At 43.2% G+C, this 26505-nt stretch overlaps 2 protein-coding genes across 2 annotated transcripts; both read left to right on the forward strand.

Annotated features, from left to right (window-relative positions):
- The first annotated feature begins 249 nt into the window (after window positions 1-249).
- On the forward strand, window positions 250-1194 carry LOC118521362 (olfactory receptor 10T2-like). The gene has a single exon (XM_036069855.2). The coding sequence runs from the start codon at window positions 250-252 to the stop codon at window positions 1192-1194; it is 945 nt and encodes a 314-aa protein (XP_035925748.1).
- Window positions 1195-22301: 21107 nt separating this feature from the next.
- Window positions 22302-23246, forward strand: OR10K2 (olfactory receptor family 10 subfamily K member 2). Its single transcript, XM_036069857.1, has one exon. It carries the CDS (start codon window positions 22302-22304, stop codon window positions 23244-23246), a length of 945 nt encoding a protein of 314 aa, XP_035925750.1.
- Window positions 23247-26505: the final 3259 nt, after the last annotated feature.

Genomic DNA, 26505 nt, shown 5'->3' on the forward strand with positions numbered 1-26505 from the left:
TTGATTTAGCAGACTGTGTATGAAATTTCAGGTGTCCTTGAATTGGGACATATTTTAGGTCACTTCTCCTGCATCCTGCTTTCCTCCATCCTATGATCACTGTGCTTAAGGGTTTGCTACTCATTTCTTCAAGCCAATATTTTCAGCTTTGTGCAGAAACACAAATATGGCCTCTTTGGGGCATTTCCCTTTTGTCAAATTCTCTCTGTTCACAATTTCAGGATGTGTGAATCCGATTCCCACTGACCAATGACAAGACAGAACCAGAGCATGATCACTGAATTCATCCTTATAGGCTTCTCAAACCTGGGGGATCTGCAGATCCTTCTCTTCTTCATCTTCCTCCTGGTTTACCTGACCACGCTGATGACCAATGCCACCATCATGACTGTCATTCGGCTAGACAGGACTTTGCACACTCCTATGTACTTTTTTCTCTTTGTCCTCTCCTGCTCTGAAACTTGCTACACCTTGGTCATTGTACCAAAAATGCTGACCAACCTGCTTTCCACGTGTCAGACTATTTCTTTCTCCGGGTGTTCTGCTCAGCTCTTCTTCTTCGTGGGCTTGGCTTGTACCAACTGTTTTCTAATTGCTGTAATGGGGTATGATCGCTGCATTGCCATCTGCAACCCTCTCAACTACACACTTGTTGTCAGCCGAGCCACCTGTGTGCAGCTGGTTCTAGCCTCCAGCTGCTGTGGCTTCTTGATCTCTGTGGTTGTCAACGTCTTGGTGTTTAGTGTGCCCTTCTGTGCCTCCAATCAGATCAACCACTTTTTCTGTGATATTTCCCCAGTCATAAAACTAGGCTGCACTGACACCAACCTGAAGGAGATGGTCATCTTCTTCCTCAGCATTCTGGTCTTGCTGGTCCCCTTTGTGCTGATCTTCATCTCCTATGTTTTCATTGTCTCCACCATCCTCAAGATTGCATCAGCTGAGGGACAGCGCAAGGCCTTTGCCACCTGTGCCTCCCACCTCACAGCGGTCATTGTCCACTATGGCTGTGCCTCCTTCATCTACCTGAGGCCCACATCCCTATACTCCTCAGATAAGGACCGGCTCATGGCAGTGACCTACACTGTGATCACCCCACTGCTCAACCCTCTCGTCTACACACTGAGAAATAAAGAAGTGAAGACTGCTCTGAGTAAGGTTCTCAGCAGGTACTCATTCCCCAAAACTGTATGAGTGGCTTGGTAAATCAAAAGAGTTATATTCATGATAGAAATGAGGATTTCAAGTTACTTTGATTTTTTTTTATTGGGAAGTCTTTATTTGTGGTTAGCCTATATTGATTGCGGTGGTTATATCCATTGGTCCCCAGTAAGTTATGTGAATGTGGAAACTCTCAAGCACTCAAGTCATGCTATTTTCATGCACTGGAAATGTAGGTTTTCTCAGCTGACACTACAACTGATGCATTATCCTTCTGAGAATGCCTAGCCCATTGATCCTCTTCTCACACTGAAGGACACCGTGGAGAAGGAGTTTAAGTTTCTCAATGATTTTCTCTATATTTTGAGGTTTCCAAAGAAATATTTATAATAAATAAATTATTTATAGATAAAAAGAATGAATTCACTTATAGTTAAATGAGGAGGGAATTCAGGTTCTAAAAGACTGATGGTAGAGTAGAAAATATAGACTGTGGACTCACAGAAACCTGGATTTGAATCTTGATTTGGATCATTTTCTAGCTAAATGCCATGAGCCAAGGTTAACCTCTCTTGTGGTCAGTTATCCCCTGTGTAACATGAGACTCCCAATACCTCTTGAGTGGGGCATTTTAAGAACTCAGTAAATTAGTAGATGCAAAGCAATCCCATGCTTATCTGATAGAAGGCATAGGCATTACAAAATATTGTTCCCTTTCATCCCACCTTCCTCCTCTTTCTTTCTACTATGAACCAGGATTGTACTAAATGTCAGATATGGTGGGAAAGTAAGTTGACTACTCAAGAGCTCTGTTGATACACCTACTACTGTGTGCAAAGTAGTAAATTAAGTGTTGTAGGTAAAGAGTGACTGCACCCACCCCTCTCTTTCGTGTCCCATTATAAGAAGTGACCAAATTTCAGTTACCTATTTCAGTATCTCATACATATTCCACTGAGTACTCTGGGTTTTGTTAAAGGTGTGTTTCAATAAAACCACTGCATTTTATGTAATAATTTCATAATTATTCATTCCTCAGCATTTCACTTGAGCACACACTAGGCTTTCAAAAAAATCTTTGTTCAATTAATAAATGATGATAAAAGGCAGTTCGTTGAGATCTCCTAATTTACCTGTAAATATAAATTATCACCAAACTGAATGGATTTTTTTCCTGGATCTTTGTGGTACTTTTTTTTTTTTTTTTAAGAGAGAGCGAATGTATGAGTGGGGTGGGAGGGCCAGAGGGAGAGAAAGAGGGAGAATCTTAAGCAGGATCCATGCTAAGTGCAGAGCCCACAGTGGGGCTTGATTTCATGACCCTGAGGTCATGACCTGAGCCAAAATCAAGAGTTGGATGCTTAACTGACTTAGCCACCCAAGAACCTTTCAGTGTAACTTTAATATTGATTTAATAAGATATTGAATAAAGATTTATTTTATATGATCAACTCAGAATGTGTTTCTACTGTTATTTTTTTATCTAACAAATAATTATTTAGCATCTGTCACCAATAGGCACAATGAGGGTAACGAAGAGATGAGAAATATTGCAAACTAAAAAAAGAGAATTATAACACAGTGTGATAAGTAATTACTTGGGATACAATGGCTGTATATGTTTAAGGATCTACCTCAATCTTAGAGAAATCAAAAAAGACTTCGTGGAGTAAGTAATATTGAAATTGAGATCTGAAAAATAAGTAAAAACTGAGGAAGTAGAGAGTGGTGAAGAGTGTTTGGGGAGGTGCACAGATTCAGAGAAGGATTGCATAGCTTAGATGAGTATACTTATGTGTTCCACAGGCCCTGAAAATAGAAATCCAAGGTGACAGACAGAGGTGATAATATAAGGCAGAAATGGAATCCCCTTAGGAAGAACTTTCTGGTTTAAATTAAGACAGCCAGATTGAACCCAACTATATTAACAAACAGGGTCTATCCAAGGGTGGCTTGACTTAACATATTTTATAGTTCAAAATTACTATATGTATGGCAAAAAAGGATAGATGAAGTGATAGATTTATTGATTAAATTAGATCAGTAGATAGAACAGATGAGAGTAGATACAGGATATAAGTTATATATATGTAATTTTATGCATCTATTAAGACAATTATATACATAATTTACTTTAAAATTTGATTTATATATTTAAGATGTGATTTTCCTGATAGGTGCAGAAAAATTCAAACATTTAACATGCAATTATAAATAAAAACATATAAAACTAAAAATAGTAGACTTTTCTAATCTGATAGCCTATCTTTAAAAAATTGACAGCAAATATCGTGCTTAATGATAAAATAGGGGGAATGTCCCTTTGATACCAGGAATAAAACAATAATGCCCACTCTCTATTCAGTACTGTCCTAGAGGTCTTTCCTATTGTAGGGGAAACAAATAAAATAATGGTAGTTTAAAAGGAAGAACTTAAACTGTGGTCATTGAAAATATTCTTAGGAACATAGAAATGACATAGGAATATACAGATAAAGATAAGAATTAATAAATTAACATATTTACAAGATTCCTTGATACAAAGTCAATAATAAAAAAATAAAATATATTTCTCTGAATCAGCAGAAAATAAAATCCTTATGTATAGGAATATGGAATACAAAGATGCAAAACAAGAAAAGTCAAAGTGATCTTTAAAAAGCACTAGTCTAGAGTACTTACATTTCCAATACCAAACCTATAATTAAGTTACAGTAAAAAAAAAAAAAGGTAGTAAAATGCTGGTGCAAAAATATAAACCTTGAACAATGGAAGAGAAAAGATCACTCAGAAATAATCCAATATGCATATATTCATCTGGTTAAGGCAAAGGTGACACTGAGTTCAAGTGCATTCTCTCATATCTGGAATGAAAGAAAAGCTTTACAAAAATAGTGCAGGATCAATGGATATCCACAGGAGAAAACAGAAAATCTACCCTTATCTCATATCACACAGGTAATCAATTCCAGATGGATATTAAAACTAAATATTTAAGGTCAAGCAATACATTTTCTAGAATATTGAAAAATTTATGCGCTTGTGGGTGGGAGGGGTGGGGGTGGGCAGCACAGGTGAAGAGGAGTGGGAGGTATCACACTGGCATCTGTTGTATGAAAAGGCAAAGAGAGACAATGAGTGGGCGGGGATGCTTCCTTTTGTCATCCCTCACTCACGAGGCCTTGAAGAAGTTGTTGACTGGGAACTGCACTGGGGAAGGGTCTGGACAGTCTTAGTCCAGACTCCTGACCTGGTTGGGCTGAGACTAAGTAAATAAATCTGCATTTTCCATTTAGGCTGTAAGTCTGAAGTTTTAGGTGGGATACGGTCACATTGTTTTGCAGACCTTCTTCATTCTGCTTAGATATACAATAATTATTTCTGGCTTCATTAATATGATCAGTCCTTCTATATTGGAAACCACATCCCCCACATATTTTATGTCTGTGAACAACATGACTCTTAACTGTTTTCATTGTCTCTTGAATTACCCAGTGTAAACTTTGCTGCATAATTTTGAAACTAAATTTAATACATATATTTGGACTCAGGGTATACATTTCTATATCCTCCTTCCAAATGACTCCTCCCAAATTCACCTTACTGTATTATTACTTTAATTTTGCTCTAATTTCTTATATGTTAATATATTTATACTTGCCTGCACAGCACATACTTAAATCATCTCTAATCCATCCTGGAAGGTTACTCTTATAATTTAAAATTCTTTGGGTTACAAATATAAAGTAATCCAACTCAAACTGGTATTAATGAAAACTAAACCTATTGGCTTATGTAAGCTGAAAAGTTCAGTGTTGCAACAGTTTTGGGCACAGGGTGATATAGAATTCCAACAGTCATCTTCACACAGTCTTTGAGATGTGTCTGAAAGCTCTGCTTCTTCAATCTTGGCTTCGTTTTTAGCCTAAACTCAACAGTCTCTGACAACCCCAGCTCACACAATCCAATCCAAAGGAAGAGAGAATTCACTTCTTCAAATGTGAAAAGTCAAGACATTGAATTTTGCTGTTCCTGATTGTCCAGACTTGGATCACGTGCCTATCCTGAACCAAACCCTTAAGCCAGAGGGAATCCAGTGGCTGACTGCCATAGTGTCACCTGCTCTCCCCTGGAACATTAAAGCGAGGCAATTGGATGAGACTGAAGCCAAAATTTGAAAAAAATTAAGGTAGTAGTGAAGAGGAAAAATCTGTGTCCTAAGATGGCTGACTGAGCCAGCAGGGAAGTCCCAGTCCCTGCCCCGGGGCTCTTCCGGGTTCTTCTCCTTGCTCTGCTTCCCGTGCATGGTCCTTCTCCCTGCTCCATTTCCCATGGGCGCCAAAAGTGCCAAGTATGTGGAAGTAGAAGTATATAAATTACCCCTTTTTCCTTGTGCTGGGGCTCAGACCTTTGGAGTTCATCCTCCCCTGAGCCCATCGGTGTTAAATAAACCTCCTATCCTCCAGGATCTCCAAGTGTCGCTTGGTTCTTCCAACCAGCAATCCAGTCCAGGTTCCGTAACATTTGGTTCCCTAACCGGGAAACCCATTGTTGACACTGGTTTGGGGGCAACAGTGGGGCAGGGACGGAACGAGAGATTGGAACGAGAGATCAGAACGGAGAAGGTGCGCCCTGCCTAATATTCAGCAGTCCCCCCCTCCCCCTGGTCGCCTCAGACTGGTCCCGCTCCACTGTTCCTGCTGACTCGAGGAGACTTGGCAGGTGAGGACCTGGTCTCGATGTTGGATCATGGTAAGGCCTGGGGGCACCAGACCCAGACAGACCCACCCGCTGGAGTGGAAGGGGAGCCTGATCACCTCCCAGAGACCTCTTAGAAGTCTCACAGGTAGGGCGCCTGGGTGGCTCAGTTGGTTAAGCGACTGCCTTCGGCTCAGGTCATGATCCTGGAGTCCCGGGATCGAGTCCCACATCGGGCTCCCTGCTCAGCAGGGAGTCTGCTTCTCCCTCTGACCCTCCTCCCTCTCATGCTCTCTGTCTCTTATTCTCTCTCTCGCAAATAAATAAAATCTTAAAAAAAAAAAAAAAAAGAAGTCTCACAGGTAGGGATTCCCAGGGAGGGAATGTAACTTCTGGAGTGTGAATGTGTGAGTGAATGTGCAGTCCGACCTGGCTTGCTCAAGCGGACTGATTCTGTGACTCCATGGGTGGGCACCCTTAAAGTCCTCAGAAGCCTATGGAGTCTGAGTGGGCCTGTCTGTGATTCTGTGGTGAACGGCATACAGTCTAGGGTGACATCAGAATAGTTTTTGATCGTAAGTCACAACGCTGACACTGCTACCGCTAAGCCTCACCTAAGCTCCCTCAGGACACAGCCAGACGGGCATCTAATTGGTCTCCACCCCTTTTTGTCTGTCTCTATGCCATCACACATGGAAATATTATCATGGGGTCAGGACAGAGTAAACCCACGGTCCTCGAGATCATGATCAAAAATTTCAAGAAGGGGTTCTCGGGAGACTATGGAGTCAGGATGAATCCTGGCAAACTGAGAACCCTATGTGAATTGGAATGGCCCACCTTTAATGTCAGGTGGCCTTCTGAAGGGTTGTTGGATGTCCCAACTATCTGTCGAGTGTAGCGAGTCATAATAGGAGAACCAGGACACCCCAACCAGTTCCCGTACATTGACTCCTGGCTAGGAATTGCCCAGACCCTTCCCCCTTGGGTGTGATTCGCTTGCAATAGGCAGAGACAGGCCAGGGTCTTAGTCACCTCATCCAAGTGGCCCAAAGAAGACCGACAGAAGCCCCAGCCTCCACAGATTCTAACTGGAGATCCCAAAGATGAACTGATCCTGCCTCCACCATACACACCCTAAAGTTCTGCACCCCCAGTTCCAAACACTCCACCGCCATCAGTGGATCCACTCTTTCCAGGACCAGCAGCCAGGCTGTGCCCCAGGCCAGATGCAAGTGTCCTCCAAATGCTGGTATGAGAGACACGGGAACCCAAGAGATGCAATGAAGACGGGACAGTGCAACCAGGTCATTCCATGATGTATTATCAACCTTTCTCCACCACGGACCTCCTCAACTGGAAACCCAGCACTCCTTCCTACTCTGAGAAAACACAAGTTATGGTAGCCCTCATGGAATTCCTCTTCCAGACTCATTGGCCGACCTGGGAAGATTGCCAACAGTTATTCCACACCCTTTTTAACACAGAAGAGAGGAGAATACTGAGGGGAGCACGGCAGTACCTAGAAGAGCATGCACAAGCAGGACTCATCGACCCTACTGCCTGGGCTAACACAGCTGCACCTGAGGAGCGCCCAGCATGGGACTTCACCACAACTGAGGGACAGGCCCACATCTGCCAATTTCAGGAGGTCTTCTTCTGGGAAATCCGGGCAGGAGCTTAGAAACCCATGAACATGACTAAGATATACTCAGTCACTCAACAACCAGGGGAGTCCCCCGGAGACTACTACAAAAGACTATGTGAAGCCTACAGGATATACACTCCATTTGACTCTGACCACAGGAAAGCCAACAGATGGTAAACACCTCCTTTGTGGCCCAGGCCACCCCAGACATCAGAAAAAAACTTCAGAAACTAGAGGGTTTTGCTGGGATGAACATCACCCAGCTAACAGAGATTGCCAATAAGGTCTACATGAACAGGGAGGTCACAGCCGAAAGGGAAGCTGACAAAAAGATGAAAAAGAAAGTCAGCCTCCTCGCCACCGACCTAAAAGAAAAGGACGACACAAAGGCAGGGAGACCCCGACCACTGAAAGGGGGGAGACCCAGAACCCCCTTGGCAAAGGATCAATGTGCCTACTGTTAATGAGAAAGGGCATTGGAAAAACGAATGTCCCAACCAGGGAAAGGCTCAGAAACCCAGCTGCTACAAGGAAGAACCCTGAGAGGAAGACCTCATAGGCCTTGCGGGAATAGACTCAGACTGAGGGGGACCGGGCCTTCTCCTCTTTGGCCCCCATGAGCCCCAGTCAGAATGAAAGTAGGGGGCCAATCAGAGACTTTTATGGTTGATATTGGGGCCGAGCACTCTGTTGTCACCTTCCCAGTGGCACCTTTCAGCAAAAGGACTGCAACCATCCTCGGGGCCACTGGGATGCGGGCGATACAACAGCACTTTTGCCAGGCTCGCCAGCGCAAACTCGGGGGCCACAAGGTCCAACATGAATTCCTTTATCTGCCTGATTGCCCCATTGCCCTCCTGGACTGAGACATACTCTCCAAGCTTGGGGCTTAGATAACCTTTGAGCCCACCGGACACACCAGCCTCCGATTGAACCCAAGGCAAGGGGAGACAGGGTCTCTGGTACTAGCAATTGCCACGCTGAGGGAAGAAAAATGGAGGCTATTCTGTGCCCAGGCCCAACCGAGCAGGCTGCCAGAGTTCAGACTCTCTTTCCCTTCAGTATGGGCTGAAGACAACCCACCTGGACTAGCCCGGAATCAGGCCCCTATCATTGTTGAACTGATCCCATGAGCCCAACCTCAGAGGCAAAGGCAATACCCCTCCCACAAGAAGGTAAGATTGGCATCCAAGAACATCTGGCCATACTCAAAGAAGCAGGTATTCTAATCGAGTGCCAGTCAGCCTGGAATACCCCACTCCTGCCAGTCAAGAAGCTGGGAGGGGGAAACCAACCAGTTCAAGACCTGCGGGCCATCAAAAAGGTAACCATCTCTCTGCACCCAGTGGTCCCGAATCCATACACTCTCTTCGGCCAAATCCCAGGGTCAGCCAGATGGTTCACTTGGCTAGATTTAAAGGATGCCTTCTGCCTCTGCTTAGCTCCCCAGTCAGCCACTGTTTGCCTTTGAATGGACTGAACCTGATACAGGGCGCCAGATGCAATTAACTTGGATGGGCCTCCCACAGGGGTTTAAAAACTCACCAACACTCTTTTGGGAAGCGCTGGCTGCGGACCTCGCCAGCTTCCCAAGAGAAGCTGCACGATGCACCCTCCTACAGTATGTGGATGACCTCTTCCTCACCAGTGACACCCAAGAAGACCACACAAAAACACAAAGGCCCTCCTACAGCTCCTGTCAGAGTCGGGATACTGAGTCTCATGGAAGAAGGCCCAAATCTGCCAACAACAGGTCTGATACCTCAGTTTCCTCCTCACCCAAGGGAAGAGAGAACTAGGGCCAGAGAGAAAAAAGTCATCATCTCCCTGCCACAGCCCCAGATAAAAACGGGCCTGTGAGAATTCCTAGGGGCTGCAGGATTCTGCCGCATCTGGATCCCTGGGTTCTTGGCAATAGCAAGACCCCTCTATGATCTCTTGGGGGACCAGATCAAGAACCCCTTGCCTGGACTGAGGAAGCAGAAGCAGCCTTCACAGAGATAAAGACCGCCCTGTGGTGGGCTCCAGCCCTGGGCCAGATGTAGAAAAACCGTTCAATCTCTTTGTACATAAAAAGGAAAAAATAGCACTTATGGTACTCACCCAGACTATTGGGCTCTGGCAATGGCCAGTTGCATACCTGTCAAAGAAGCAGGACCCCGTGGCAGCAGGATGGCCACTGTGCCTCAGGGAGCTGACAGCCACAGTCCTACTCATCAAGGAGGCAGAAAAACTCACCCTGTGGCAAGAACTTAATGTCAAGGTCCCTCATGCAGTTGTGTCCCTCATGAACATACAGGGACACCACTTCCTTTCCAACTCTCAGCTAGCACAATACCAAGGGCTCTTCTGCGAAAACCCATGGATCACCCTCGAAACAGTAAGGACATTAAACCCAGCAACCTTCCTCCCCATGGAAGAGGAGGAACCAGACCGTGACTGCTCTGAGGTGACTGTTGAAGTCTACACGAGCTGTCCAGATCTGCGGGATCAAGCCATAAAGAATCCAGAGCTCATGCTGTTCAGTGATGGCAGCAGTTACCTAAAAAAGGGTGCCCGGAAAGTGGGTTATGCAGTAACCACAACAACTTAAGTCCTAGAAGCTAAGGCATTAGAAGCTGGATGGCAGCTCAATGGGCTGAACTATATGCCTTAGTCCGAGCCCTCACCCTCGGTGAGAGCAAGCGAGTCAACATCTATACTGACTCTCGGTACACCTTCGCTACTGTACATATACATGGAGCCATCTACAAGGAAAGGGGCCTCCTAACCGCAGCAGGGAAAGCTATCAAGAACAAAGAGGAAATGCTGAGACTCCCCGAAGCCATCTGGTTTCCAAAGGAAGTAGCAATCCTGCACTGTAAGGGACACCAGAAAGGAGATGACCCCATCATGCGGGGAAATCATTTGGCAGATGAGGCAGCCAAGACTGCAGCCAGGGAGGACATGGACAGAGCCCCTTCCCTCACCATGGCCCTGACACCCCAGGAAGAAGTCCCTCCACCCAGTTACACTAAAAAGGAAAAAGAATGGGCCATGGCTGAGGGGGCCACCCTGACTGAAAAGGGATGGTGGATGATGCCAGATGGGTGCATCTTCATTCCAACAGCAACTGGAGGGCATCTAGTCAAGGAACACCACTGACTCACTCATCTGGGAAAAACTGCATTAGAGCCCTTCTCAAGAAGCACTACTACATCAGTCAGCTGCCAGCACTATGCTGAGCAATGAGTGAACGGTGCATGACATGTGCTAAAAATAATGCTCGGTCTGCACCACGGCCCCCGCCAGGTGTCCAGAGGATGGGAGCAACCCCCTAGATCTAAGATCTAGAGGTAGACTTCACAGATGTGCAGCCGAGCAGGGGGTTCAGATATCTCCTAGTAATAGTATGCACATACTCTGGGTGGGTCAAAGCTTCCCGACCAGGACAGAGCAGAGCCAGGAAGTAGCTAAAGTCCTTTTGTGGGAGATCGTGCCCGGTTCGGCCTGCCATTTACAATCCACAGTGACAATGGACCCGCATTTGTAGCAGACACTGTATTGTACTGGCCTTGACCAAATCTCTCAACATCACCTGGAGACTCCATACCGCTTACCAGCCCCAAAGCTCAGGAAAAGTAGAGTGAATGAATTGCACCCTTAAGGGAACCTTAGCAGAGTTTTGTCAGGAGACTAACCTCTCATGGCCAGATCTGCTACTCCTAGCTCTCCTGCATGCTGGCTGCACACCTGGGACACTAGATTTCTCCCCTTTCGAAATAATATATGGACACCCCCCCATGCCAAAAAAATAAAGGAGCAGCTTCAGGCCCTGGAGGCCACCCTAAATAAATTACAAAAATACACCACTGAGAGGGCCCCAATCTCCTTAGGGTCTCAGGTACACTCCTTCCAGACAGAGGACTCAGTTGGGGTCAAGGATTGGAAGAAAGATCTCCTCAAACCACAGTGGACAGGGCCCCACACTGTTGTACTAACCACCCCTACTGCCCTCAAGGTCTCAGGTGTCACCCGTGGGTCCACCACTCCAGAGTGAAGAAAGCTCATCATTCAGACGAAGAGTCATGCCAGTGGAAAGTCCAGCCAAACCCCACAGACCCGCTCTGGCTTTGCCTTTGACGAGACCCCACCGACTAATGGACACCTGCTTGCCGTGGTCCCTAGCTCTCATCGGTGTGATATCCCTCATCCTAGCAGTCGGACTTTATACTGTTGCCCCTTCTGACTGGACTTTCCCCCAGAGACTTGCCATTGTTGTTGTTTATTGGGTCACCTTAGGATGTATTACTACACTCACTTGCTCACAGGTTTCCCCTCCCTTACTCTCCAAGCCATAAGGATACTAGGGAGCACCAACTACCCGCCATGTACATGCCAGCATTATCACAGCCCTCTTGGGCAAATAACCTCGATGAGTGTGCTAAATGCCACCCAACCCTCTGCCAACATGAGGGTCTATTCTACGTGTCCAGTCACCCAACAGACCGATGTCCCAACTGCTATGTGTCCCTACCCCCTGAGGACCCCCCAGCCCCTCCACGGCCTCTCCCCACTCCTGTCCCAAAGGCCCCTGCCCGAGCTCCCACTCTCACTCTAACTGCAGCCATACCCAACCGAGAACAGACAACACCAACCCCATGGTCTCCCTGTTCTTGTACCTCGGTATACCCTAGCATACCAAGACAATGTTATGACTCAAAGGAAGTTACTGTTTGTCACCATAGTGGGGAGACACTCATGACAGGAAAAATTAGGCCCAGACTATACTGGAGATATAGGAATCCAAGATGTCCTGAGGAAAAGGGCCTAACCTGCTGGGAACCTGACCTTTATCAACCCCTGCTGAGGCTTCCTCCCCATCGGGGACCTCTCGCTCTAGACCCTCAAGTGAATGGTATATTAGAAGGGATCCACCATTTACTCAACACAACCAACCCTCGGTTGGCTGCAGATAGCTGGCTCTGCCTGCGAACCGGGCCCCCTCAGCTTATAGCAAGCCCACTGAGTTTCCTCAACCTGACCAGACCCATGAGTGACCCTCCTGAACCCGCAGAAATAGACCCAAAACCGGCCAAAGTATTGTTGTCTTACCCGGCCCCCAACTGTGTCCATAATCCTGGGGAAACACATTCAGTAGGAAGTCTATCTGCCACCCAGTGTCTCCAAACCCACAGCTGCCTTTCGCTTGATGGGTGCATGTCTGTCACACCATGGTGCCCTCCAGAACCTGGCACCCTTTTCATGTGCGGACGGTATATTTATCGATGCTTACCAGCGAACTGGGCGGGGACATGTGCATTGGTGCTTCTTACTCTCCAGGTAGATATAAGCCCCAATAATTAATCCCTTCCCATTCCCTTGTTGGCACATACACAGCCCAAAAGGGCCGTCCAATTCATCCCACTATTGGCTGGATTAGGCATAACAACAGCTGTGGGCACTGGAATAGGAGGAATTGCCTCATCCTTCTATTACTACCAGCAACTGTCAGAAAATCTTGCAGAAGATAAAGAACAGGTGGCCATGTCTATAATGACCATACAAGGTCAGATGGACTCCCTTGCAGCAGTGGTACTACAGAATCAGAGGGGCTTGAACCTGCTCACCGCTGAAAAGGGGGGACTTTGTCTCTTCCTAAATGAGGAATGTTGTTTCTATATAAACCAATCAGGGTTAGTCAGAGACATGATCCAGCAACTACAAGATCGGGTTGCACACAGGAGAGAAGAATTAGCAAATTCTTGGGGCATTTAGTATAATATCTGGAGCTAGGCTACATGGCTCCTTCCCCTAGCCGGTCCTCTCCTCATGATCCTGTTGGTATTCCTGTTCGGTCCATGTATTACTAATCTCATCACCCGATTCATCAGCTCTTGGATAGAATTAATTAAATTACAACTACTGGTAACCCAATACAGACCACTAGACTGGCAAGAGCCCTAATAATAATAATAATCAATGCCCATTCAAGTAAGAAAAAGGCATCGAAAGGGGGGAATGAAGAGGAAAAATCTGTGTCCTAGGGTGGCTGACTGAGCCAGCAGGAAAGTCCCAGTCCCTGCCCCAGGGCTCTTCCAGGTTCTTCTCCCTGCTCCGTTTCCTGCATGCCAAAAGTGCCAAGTATGTGGAAGTAGAAGTGTATAAATTACCCCCCTTTGCTTGTGCTCGGGGCTCTGAGCTTTGGAGATCATTCTCCTCTGAGCCCACTGGCATTAAATAAACCTCCTATCCTCCAAGATTTCCAAGTGCCGCTTGGTTCTTCCTTCGGGGTTCCAGTCCAGGTTCCGTAACAGTAGGAGTGATCATTTGTATATCTTCTTTGGAGAAATGTCTATTCGGGTCCTTTACCCTTTGTTTAATCAAGTTATTTGGTTTTTGGTTCTTTGTTGTCATTGTTGCTTTGCTTTTGAAATGTATGAGTTCTTTATGTATTTTGGACATTAACCACTTATCAAATACATACTTTGCAAAAATTTTCTCCTACTCTGTAAATTATCTTTTCATTTGTGGATTGTTTCTTTGCTGTGCAGAAGCTTTTTAGTTTGATATACTTGATGTTTGCTTTTGTTGCTTGTACTTTTGGTGTCATATCCAAAAAATTATTGCCAAGACCAATAACAAGATAATATTCCCTCTGTTTTCTTTGAGAAGTTTAGAGTGTCGGGTCTTATGCTTAAGGATTTAATCTATTTTGAGTTGATGGATATGTATGGTGTAATATATGGGCCCAATGTCATTCTTTTGCATGGAGATATCCAGTTTTTTCCAACAGCTTTATTGAAGAAACTGTCCTTTTCCCATATTGAAAGCACACAAAAAGCCAACAGGTATACGAAAAATTGCTCAACATCACTTATCATCAGGGAAATGTAAATTAAAAGCATGATGAGGTATCAGCTTACACCTAGATTAAATGTTCATAAGAATGAATTTTATCAAAGGGACAAAAGGTAAGTATTGGCAAGGAAGTGGAGAAAAGGGAACTCTGATACCCTGTTGGTGGAATGGGACTTGGTATAGCCATTATGAAAAACAAAATGGAATTTCCTCAAAACATTAAAAATAGAACTATCATATGATCCAGCAATTCCACTTCTGAGTATTTATCCAAGGGAATCAAAATCAGGAGATCAAAGAGATACCTGCACTCCCATGTTCATTGCAGCACTATTCACAATAATCAAGATACGAAAACAAACTAAAGGTCCACATGGAAAGAAGAATGGATAAAGAAAATGTGGTACATACATACAATGGAATCTTATTCAGCCTTAAAACGGAAGGAAGTCCTGTCATTTGCAACTACCCAGATGAGCCTTGAGGACATTATGGTAAGTGAAATAAACCAGTCACAGAAGCACAAATACTACACGAGGTCCTTATAAGTGGAATCTAAAATAGCCAAAGTCATAGAAGAGAATGGAGAATAAACGGTGGTAGCCAAGGGCTAGAGGGAGGGGAAAATGTGGAGATGTTTGTCAAGGGTACAAAATTTCAGTTATGGAAGATGAGTTCTGGAGATCTACTATACCACATAGTACTACAGCTAACAATACAATATTGTATGTTTACTTAAAATTGGCTAAGAGGATAGCTCTTATGTTTGGTATTTTCACCACAAAATAATAAGAAGAATGATAATAATAATAGTAATAATAATAATAATAGTGATGGGAGGAAACGTTGGGAGCTGATGGATAGGTCTATGGCCTTGGTGGTGATGATGGTTTTATGGGTTTGTACTTATCTCCAAACTCATCGAAGTGCCTACATTAAATATACACAGCTTGTCACAGGTACCTTGATAAAGTAGTAGAAGTGAGTGATAGGCATCAATAACAAAACAAAGTTCAGCATTCCAATTCAAATATATTAAATTCCACTCTTCTTCCCACTTCTTCATGGGCATTACTTTTTGTCTCAACCAGTTTTCATTCTCCCTTTTGCTCCCTTTTGTATCATTATTTCTTCAGCTACCAGATACTTGACGGGTTCCTACTTTCTTCCCATGTCATTGTTAGGGGTTTTCAACATCCATCTAGGTATGTTTGGAAAGTGATGCTGAAATTGCATTTATTCCTCATGTGGCCACAGAACAAGAGAAAACCAGAAACTTTGGAGATTACAAAATACGTGATGGTATTTTTGTGTAAACTGAGAGGTCATTTGTATCATTGGATAATGCTGCTGTGACCACTGATCTACCCAACACTCTGCACACATTGATATCATGTCCCCTACGCACAACAGTATGCTATATTTGCTTCTGGATAATGGAGGAGAGAGGTAGGAAAAATGCACTCGGTATGGGTGGTGAGCTGCGTCTCCTTTCAGCTCACTCCCACCAGGGCCTTCTCTATAAAAAAACAACATTGCTCAATCGACCTCTCAACCTGACAGGAAAGACTTCCCTAATTGTAAATACAAAAGCACATTTTAAGCTAAACAAACATGTTTTACAATGTACCTATCATCATGAATCTCTGTATAAATTTCCCTTTTGTCCTTTTGGTAATGTGTAAAATTGAGAAATCAACTTAAAATTATTCAAATTTTCTGGAATTGCTGCATGCTGCATCTGAGAGTTGTGGAGGGCCCTCTGTTCCCCAAACCTTCTTGCCTGGCCCCAATTTTGAGCAATTTGGCATTTGGTGATTTCCCTCTATTTTTCACAATCAACTCAGCTGTTAATTAAACCCAGAGCAACATCTCCATGACAATGACTCTGGCATCAGGAGACCCAGCGAAGAACCGCCCACTACCAATAAATACAACAAAAGTGCCAACTCTTCTGTGGTCAGTGTTTGATGTGGGTTGTGGATTTTGGTCAATTGGCACAAAAGGGCAGGAGGAAACTGGTTGCATTTGGTCGGGGTCTCAGGCCCCAGGCTATCATCACATCTCTGTCCCTGAATAGAGATCAGTAGCCTCTGTCCCATTCTGACCGGTCCCCTTCCTCCACTTCAGCTTCGTTTCGGTCCCCAGCAGCCTCTGTGCCTCTGCTCCTCTCAGGAAGAGGGAGGGCAGATGGGAGTCCATCACTGAATAACAGACATCCGTCTAGGACTGAATCCCTATCCAACTGAGAAACTGGACAATGGACAGAAGCTGAGAGTAAACATCTAGCTCCCAGTGGGATCTGTGGTTTTACATCACAGGTAAGAGACAGAGAAGGGTGATGCGCCATGCTGGTACAGTGCCTCTAAAAACGGATGTCACCACAAGTGAGGATGTCGTCTCCAAATAATGTTATCCAGGACTGTTTAAGCCTTAAAGTGACTTTCTGTAAAGCTATGCATATAAATTTTATACATATCCTAAATTAACTGACTCAGTGTGCTTCCTCAATTTACATAGACACTGTCTTGGTTCTGATTTAACTCAGTAGGGCACTCAACAATATTTTAATGAGAAAATCTTTAGTTCATTAGAGCAAGGATACTTAACATAAAATTTACCCTCTTCATAAATATGAAGTACATAATACCGTAGTGTTAACTACAGGCACAATACTGAAAAGCAGATCTCTAGAATGCGTTCATCTTGCATGGCTGACTCTCATAGCCATTGAACAACCACTCCGCACTTCCCTGACCCTGGCAATCACCATTCTGCTCTGTGTCTATGAGTTTGACTCTTTAGCTTTCTCCTATATGTGGAATTTGCTCTTCTGGGACTGGCTTACTTCACTCAGCATAATGTCCTCCAGGTTCATGTTGTTGAAAATAGCAGGATTTCCTTTTTTTTTTTAAGTCTGAATAACATCCCATTGTGTATATATACCTACAAAATCTTGAATAATGACCTTTTTCAGAAATGGTTGTAGTATGTGGCATCTAGACAATTACAATACCTAATACAGGTCCTAGTACTTAGTGAGTTCCCTGCAAACAATGATAGTTGACAGATATGAAGACACAGAAATCCAAAAGAACACAAAATTAGCGTCAGTCAGAATCACTAGCACAAGCTCAAAGAGACCAGTTGGGCTCAGGAACAGAACATGGGAGCAACTGTACAAAGATGCACAAAGAGGGAGTTAGTATCTACATAATAAACACCTCAAGGAGGCATAATAACACAATTGCAATAACATTCTGAAAGACAAATACCATTCTTCTGTTGCAGGCACATCCACTTGGTTGCGTTCTAGTCTTGGGGTCTTCACAGCACTCTCTGAAGCTCAATTTTTTCATCTCTCAGATGAGACTGCTAGGCTGGAGCTTTAAGATCTCTTATGACCATGACATTTATGACTCAGACTTTTGGAGATTCTCCTGGGTAAGGGACAGGGCTGATGCAGCATACCCTTCCCTGTCCTGTGAAAGGAAACTGTCTTTATCCTATTAAACCCTTTCTGAAACCAGTGGAGTGCACCCAGCACTATCAAAGTCCTATTCTGAAAAGCATCTGCCCCATTTTGATTCTAAATGATAATGACAGAATTAATATTTGTATAACACTTAACCATTGCAGGAGTATTTTCTCACTGATTTTGGAGAAAGCTTGAAAGTTAAGTTAGCTGATTATGAGTGAACTCCATTATAAAGATGAGAAAATTGATTCAGACACATCAAAGTCCCATAGCCAAAACATAGTGGGGTCAGGACTTGAGTCCACAGCAAAAGTGTAACAGAAATCTTGTCTTAAAGTACTTTCATATGGAAGGAGAGGGACAGAATTCTGCTTTCCTCTTCTCGCCAACATATGTGTGTGTGTGTGTGTGCATGTGAGCAATACTCCTACACCAGTCAGATGATCTATAATCTAGTAATAGTTCTAATGGCTGTGTGAACTTGATGAGTATCCTCAAACTCTTTGGTTATCAAATTTCTCATCTTTATAATGGAGATATTAAAAATAATATATACCTCAAGGACTCATTATGAACACCGAATGAGACAATACATATACATTTTTTTCACTCTATCCTGAATATGGTGAACTTGTAATAAATGTTAGTTCACATTATATTTCTAAAAGATGGTTCTAAATTTTGGTTGATAAACTATTAGCAAAATTGTATTTTAATTTTTTTCTTCCTGGAAATGTCAAAAGGAATACTGACAGACTAATGGTGGGGATGAAATTCCCCCTAAAGAACTAACTGAAGTAGGCTGGGGGTGAGGTTAATTTGTGACCCTGATGTGAAGTTTATGGTACAGAAACAGAAGAAAGGGAAAAATGTGTGTCTCTTGTTTCACAGACCTGTATAAACATCTGCTTTTCCTTTGGAAATATGAAGACTCCGTGTGTTGACACAGCTAAATAGCAAGCCCTGGTTCCGTTCTGAAGGGCAGTCAACACTAAGGAAAGTGGTCATCAACCCAATCACAATGTTTACGTGAATAACACCAGTAATATCCATATTTTTATCAAAATGCTTACTGGTGATATTCAAATACTGTTTGTTCTTCAAAGCTTTCCAGAAATTATTTGTGTTTTCCTCAAGATTTTCAGGACATTTTGCTTGTACTTCTTTCATAATGTTTATGATAGTCTGCCTTGTAATATGCTTGTTGTTTGATTCTCTCTTCTTGGAGAAAGGAACTCTGATTTTATTCATGTTTACATTTTCAGTGCTTAGAACATAATAGAAATCATGAAATCATAAAGTATGAGAATCATGGAACAATGTATTCCAGTCTTTAGAAGCTCAATGAATAGTTGAGTTTGATACCTAAATACATAGATACCTAAAAACATGTTGTACAAAATATGCATCATTGATAATTATAAAACATCCATAAGGAAAAAGTCCTAGGTTTATATTCATATGTGACTAAGATTAACTACAATTTATTTTCTAAATTTGTTTCATACCATCCCCCAACAAAATAGAAAATGTAGGAAAACTTTCTACGAGGCGTCAATAACTGATATGGATGACTCTGGCTAAAGAGCAACCAGACACCAAAGGGCTGGCATCATCCTTCGAGGTCTAGCCCTTGCTCCCTCCAGCGCAGAGCAGGACTCTCTGGAAAACCAGATTACCTTCAGTCAAGCTTGGAAAGCCTCAGGGGAATGATAATCCCTCTTAAATTTTCCCTCCCCTAGAAATCACAGAAAAGGCAGATTCAACAACTTGCCATGAGTTAAATGCTCATTATCTCACTGATGAAAATATTTCTGGTCCAACTTCCACAGAACAACAGTAAAGTAATGAAAAAGAAGTGTTTACTGAGCATTCACTATTTACTAAATTAGACTCTTTCATATACATGCTTTCAATTAATTTTCACTGTAGCCCTGGGATGTAGGAGTTACTTTTCTCACTATACAAATGAGAAAACGGGACTTGGAGAATTTATGATCTTACCACTAAGAATATGCCAGAGTCAGGATTAAGGCCTAAATCTGTTTAAGTTCAAAACCTACTTTATTCCTACATTACTCAACTTTACTTGTGTTTATAAAGGTAAAATTTGAGATCATATGCATGGAAATTCATTAGTAGTCCTGAGAATTGGGGATCCTGGAATTAGAAAGATAACAGTTTACCAGTAATAAATATGCCTTCTAGGAAATAAAAGCCCTTGTGTCAGGCATTGAACAAAGAACTAGGGGAATAAGGTGGAGGACGAGAAGGTCTGACGGGGTGAGGCATGATACTATGGAGACACAAAACATCAGGGACAGGACAGCCACTGTGCTTCCCTGAACTATTTATACATCTGGATGAAAGTGGTAGATACTAAATTATGCCCAGTCTCATTATATTTTCCAAGAATGCTTTAGTTCAACATTTCTATAACAGATATAAAGAAACCCAGAAATAAGCACAGACATATTTTTTTCCAAGGATATACAAAAGATTTTTCTCCTTGGTGCTTTCAGTTGCAAGTGCAAATCTGTCATTTCAATCATCACACTATTTTATGATAATCACTTCTGCAAACATCTCACCCTGAACTGTGAAGTCTTGGACTGGGTCTTATTTATATGTGTGTCCTTAACACACAGTGCCTGGTCCTAATCACATTGCTTAACACTTCTTGTATAGCATCTGATATTCTTGATTTAGGGGTTCTCTGCTAAGGTAGGGTACACTGCCATTAATTTTTGTTATTGGTATTAGTTAAGATAATAACTTCAAATGATATGCTTTTTTTAAAATGGGATAAATGCAAGTCTACCTTATAATTTCTCTCCCATTTACTTACATTCCCATATATCCTAGAGAGTAACATATGTCCAAGGATTTGGGAATACATGGAATTCCAGTGATGCTCTCTTCAGTGCTATATTCCTATTGTAAATGGAGATTTCTCTTTTCGGTTTGAAAGATACTACTTAGTTCCTTGTAGTACAGAAACCCTTAGGCATTCTTGGTCTTGTACAATCCTCATGCCCAGGAGGAAAGAACACTGAGGATTCTCTTACTCTGCACATTCTAGGAAGGCTTCTTGACACCACGAGATAAGTAACAACATGCCAAGTTAGCTTTTTTATTTGTATGATTATTATTTATTGAGAAGCTATTAGGTATACTGAAGAGCATTCAGGTGAAGATACATAAAATTTACATCTTCCCCTTAAGGGTACAAAATCCAACGGAAAAGAGAGATGAGAAAAATGCAACACAATATTTCAAAATCAAGTAAACACATTAAATTGGCAATTAATGTCTTACACAAATTCTGAAGAAGAAACAACTCTTTATGGGGAGATATCAAGGAAGTTCCCCAATAAGCAGATTTGGCTGAGGCTTCAGAATAATGGTAAAACATTTATAAATAAAAAATGGGTAACAAGCTAGCATAAGCAAGGAGTAGAAGCAAGGAAGATGCAACATAACTGCATGAGAGTGATGCATTCCATGAAGGTTGATATGATCACAGACACATAGTTTGGTTTCCAAAACAAGACCTTAAAAACCAAAAAGTGTTGGGATATGAAGTCATGAGTAAAATTTTGAGGAGGGGAGTAATATGATATAATTTATATTATAGAAGTTTACCTGGCATCAGGGGCAAGATGCATTGAAGAGATGTGGGTGGGATGGGAAGGACAGGCACAATGGGGTGTCAGTAGGAGTTAACAGAAGTGATGGAAATGGACAAGGGTCCTGAGGAAGATGGGGGTACTCTCTGTAGGAGGAAGGACTCCGAGGTGGGCATTGGAGGATGCAGAGGTATTTTCTATCCTGGAAAACTTTTTTGAGATTGGGGAACAGAAGGAAGGTTCAGAAGCAAGAGTCAGCATAATGAGAGTATGCGAAGGTGGAGCCAAAGACCATGCCAGGAAGTGTGGCCAACAGGGGCAAGGAAAATGCAGGTCCAGGTTACAGAGAGATGGGAACTAAGAGTCGGACTGTAAGTATAAGGGGAATGCTAATGAGAAGCTGCTGAGGATCATAGACAAAGTTGCCTCTCAATGTAGCATGTTAAAACGATTTACTCTGCAACTGAGGGTATGGGCATGTGTGAGGACAAGTAAACCAAAAAGCCAGGTTTGCATGATAAACCGAGTGAGGGGCGAGGAATGTGAATGACAGTTGCATCCTGCAAAAGCAGATGAAGCGATAGTTGGGTCTGAGAAAGTCCAGAACCGTTTGCCTGTGGTGTTAGAATGATTGTGGAGATGCAAAGTTGGACATGCACTTGGCTGATTTTAGACGCCTCTTCCTGTCTTAAAAATAAACTGGATGGAGGGGGAATAATGAATTTAGAACTCAGATCTTAACACCTACTCAATGATGAACAATTTCTTGTGATTTTACTAGTTTTCAGAGGTTTATCTTGACACTATCTCCTCCTCTCTTGGATTGTCTCCAAATTATGAATCTTCCATGGAGCGAGGCAATGAGACCCTGGTGAGGGAGTTCATCTTCCTTGGCTTCTCTTCTCTGGCCGAGCTGCAGCAACTGCTCTTCATAGCCTTCCTGCCCCTCTACCTGTTCACTCTGGGCACCAATGCCATCATCATTGCCACCATCGTGCTGGACAGAGCCCTTCACACCCCCATGTACTTCTTCCTTGCTGTCCTTTCTTGCTCTGAGACCTGCTACACCTTTGTTATTGTACCCAAGATGCTGGTGGACCTGCTGGCCCAGAAGAAGACCATCTCTTTCCTGGGCTGTGCCATCCAGATGCTCACCTTCCTCTTCCTTGGCTGCTCTCACTCCTTCCTGCTGGCAGCCATGGGTTATGACCGCTACGTGGCCATCTGTAACCCTCTGCGCTACACGGAGCTCATGGGACATCGGGTGTGTGTGGGACTAGTGGCTGCTGCCTGTGTCTGTGGCTTTACTATTGCACAGATTATCACCTCCATGGTATTTCACCTGCCTTTCCACTCTTCCAATCAGCTCCATCACTTCTTCTGTGACATCTCCCCTGTCCTCAAAGTGGCATCTCACCATACCCACTTGAGTCAGATTGTCATCATCATGCTCTGTGCATTGGTCCTCATTGTCCCCCTGTTACTGATTTTGGTATCCTATATTCACATCATTTCTGCCATAGTCCAGTTTCCTTCCACATTAGGCAGGTACAAAGCTTTCTCCACCTGTGCATCCCACCTCATTGTTGTCACCATCCATTATGGTTGTGCCTCCTTCATCTACTTACGGCTCAAGTCCACCTCCTCCTCAAGCCAAGATGCTCTCATATCTGTCTCCTACACCATCCTCACTCCACTGTTCAACCCACTGATTTATAGCCTCAGAAATAAAGAATTCAGGACAGCGCTTCGTAGAGCTGTGGGAAGAACCATTTCCCTGCCACAACGTTAATCAATATCCTGCTCTTTCCAAACAGAAAAGTGCAAGGTGTACAAGGAAAAATTCCCAGAGTAGAAGTGACCAAGCAAGAGAGCAGAGTTTTCAAGAACAGAGATCATTTCCTTCATTTCCATATATAAAATTCAGAAAAACACATCTTGCTGTAATCACATCCATTATTGCTCATTGAGGTTTTTTTCAGTTGAGGGAAAAATAATGGATGGCTATTACAGGAAAACTTGTGTGTGTTCAGAATTCTAGGCTCTGGCAAATACTATTATTCAGTCTTAGCCAGATGGGAATCCAACCCTGAAAAATACTTCAGGGCCCTGAATCTCTGTTTCAAGGACCCAGGAAGCTCCTGTCTCCCTATTTCTCCCTTTCTGGATATTTCCTGAGTCTCAGTCTTTCAATAACGGCAGACCACAATGCTTACATGACATAACATTTTTAAATGGGGGAGACGATGTTTGGTGCTTAAGATATATCGAAGTAAAGTTCAAGCAAGAAAATTATACAAGAAGTTACCCATTTATGTGTTTCTAATGTATTATGGGAGCAAACTTTTTTCTAATTTTCTATGCACTGACATAAATCTAAATTTGGTTAGCATCCCTTGAGGATACTCACAGAAGCATGGATTAAAGAGAACACCTAAAATCTCACAGCATGGCCAAGAAAGGCAGGCTAAGCTTAACCCTTTTCATTAACTATTCAGCAAATAGAAATCCCTGTGTAAAAAGCAAACAGTTTCTGTTCTCCATGAGCTCCGGGGTCTCATGTGCATTTGAGACCAGAATTTCTGTTAGCCATTTTCATTTTCTTTCCTTCCTGCAGGAGTGAGAACAAACAGGGCCCCCGCTCTGTGCAGAGAGCTGCCTCCTGGCTGTATGCGCCCATCAAGATCCACTGGTCAATAAAGGTCTTCTGACTGAATCATTTTGTTTCCACATTTCTCCCTTTTCTTCCACTAGATGCTCATCAATGACATATCCTTGCCAAGGCTTAAAGCAAGAGGAGGGGACAGGATGTCTCATTCACAGCCCCTGCTTGTTGTGGGATGCTGAGCTTGTCTGCAAGGCTGTAAGTCAACTGCCATTTCTTTGAAGCTTGAGACTTGCTGAGAGAGGGGCCCAAAGAGCAGAGACTAAAGCAAAATTAATTTCTTTGGTCATCAAGCTCTCCTTTCCTTGGGCCTGTTGCTCAGCTCAGGCCCCCAGCCTATCAAGTGTCTCATGAAAAGGAAATAAACTGATAAACCCCATGTGAGTCCATTCCATGTGTTAATTCTTCAAACCTGCAGTATGTGTTGCTCTTTCAAAATTGTTACTTGATGTGCACTTTGGGCAGCCTGGGAAGTACACAGTAGGATCCATATTTTAGAGGTGAGAAACTGACTGTCAGAGAATTAAAACCTCTAGCCCCCTAGTGAGTAGAATTAATACTGACCCCACATCATCTGCTTCCTTTATTAAGGTCCCTGCAGTGCTCTCACATGACCTCTCATGAAGATATGACCTTTTTAATTAATAGAGGGTAGAATGCATATGTATTCATCTCCAGCAGCAGAAAACTATGCCAGGTGGAAAAGATAAACTCCCATGGATGAGACAAATGGCCTTCACCTCATAGTGTGTCACTCATCCCCATCCTAATATGATAGGTACTGTGGGGTGGAGGCATAAGAAAACCTCCCCCTTTTCCTCTGGTCTTGTCCATGACTCATGGACACTGCTACTTGGAGGCAGATACCAGAACACTGATAAGTGGGTAGGGTCACTGTGTGTTAAAAGGTCACATGTGTTAGATGATTCTCCTGACACTTCATCCTTACTCTTTTTTTATGTGACCAAAGAATTCATTTGACCTTGGGCCTGACCTCATGAGTTAGAACTGAACATCCTCTCCTTCCTCTTTCACACACATTCACACACACACACTCTGTAGTCCTTTGTATCTTGCAGGAAAGTGGTAAGATCTTCAGATCTGGGGTTGGCTTTAGTGAGAAAGCAAAGCCCTTTAGGCCTTCAGACTAAGGTATTATTTCAGCTGAGTTTACAGTCATAAATTCAGCCAATAACAAAAATTCATGTTTGTTTCTTTGTTTCCATTCATTATCGTGGTCCATGAATACATCATGGGAAAGGCCAAACCAAGGCAGAATTAGGGCTCAGGGAATATCTGTGACCTTGGCTGTAACACAATGTAATAACACTGCAAGTGGATTTGTGGCCTCTCGGGCTGGCCTTGTGCATCAAGACTGATGTTCTAGGACACCCTCTAACACGGAGCAGGCCAACCGTTATTCAAGAGAATGTAATTTTGAGCATATCAACCTAAGATATCTCCAGACTAGAGGAGAGTGAACTATGGCTAGACAGCAGTTACTGCTCCCCCGCACCCCACAGAGGCATTCGTGCTGAGGAGGGAAGAGTCAGTTTGAGCCCAGGCAACGAAGAGCCTCCCACCTCACAGAGTTCTGTTCCATAGAAGTCAGTGAAAGATTATTTTAAAATGAAAATTTTTGTTTTCCTATTCATTAATTTATAACAATATTAACATTCACAGGTTGAGTTGATCAGATTGACTGGGTATTTATACTCAGAGAAAAAATTCAACACATCATTTTTTTCCTAAACTCCTGATGCTTTTCTCATCTCTCTTGATGATTTTAATGAGATATTATCAGTAATTTCACACATTTTCAGAAAACCAGTCACTGTGCAATAAGAGATGGAATTTTGTGTGGGCCAGCTTAGCTCTGCACATCTTGCCAGGACATCTTCATTTGAAAAGACAGTTGCTCAGAGAAGCACTCTGCACACGTTTGTATGCGTACCACCCTCCTCTCCTTCTCTCCTGGCAATTAAAATGTGACTGTGGCACAACTTCACCTTCTCAATGAGGCTCTGAGCCCAGGGACCAGAAATACAGACCATGTATGTCTAAGAGGACGAGAGAGATCAGCCCATGGCAAAAACAGGGCTCCAGACATGCCCATCTTGTAGCAGATTATTCCTATCCCTTCTGCACTGCCTCAGCCTTCATGTGTTAATTCAAACTCATTCCATGCTCCTTGAGACAACTCCCTATATCTTTTCCCCGAAAAACTTCTGTCCTTCCTGAGGTGATTTTCCCCGCGATTCCACTTTATCTCGAACTTTCCTTTATGGAAAACCTTTTGGAACATGATTTTGCTTTTTGCTTTGGCTTTTTCCTTCGTATGTCTCAGTCAAGAAAGCTGCTCATTTCCCCTGATGAATCTTTATGA

Source organism: Halichoerus grypus, chromosome 7 (assembly GCF_964656455.1).
Source record: "Halichoerus grypus chromosome 7, mHalGry1.hap1.1, whole genome shotgun sequence".
NCBI lineage: Eukaryota > Metazoa > Chordata > Mammalia > Carnivora > Phocidae > Halichoerus > Halichoerus grypus.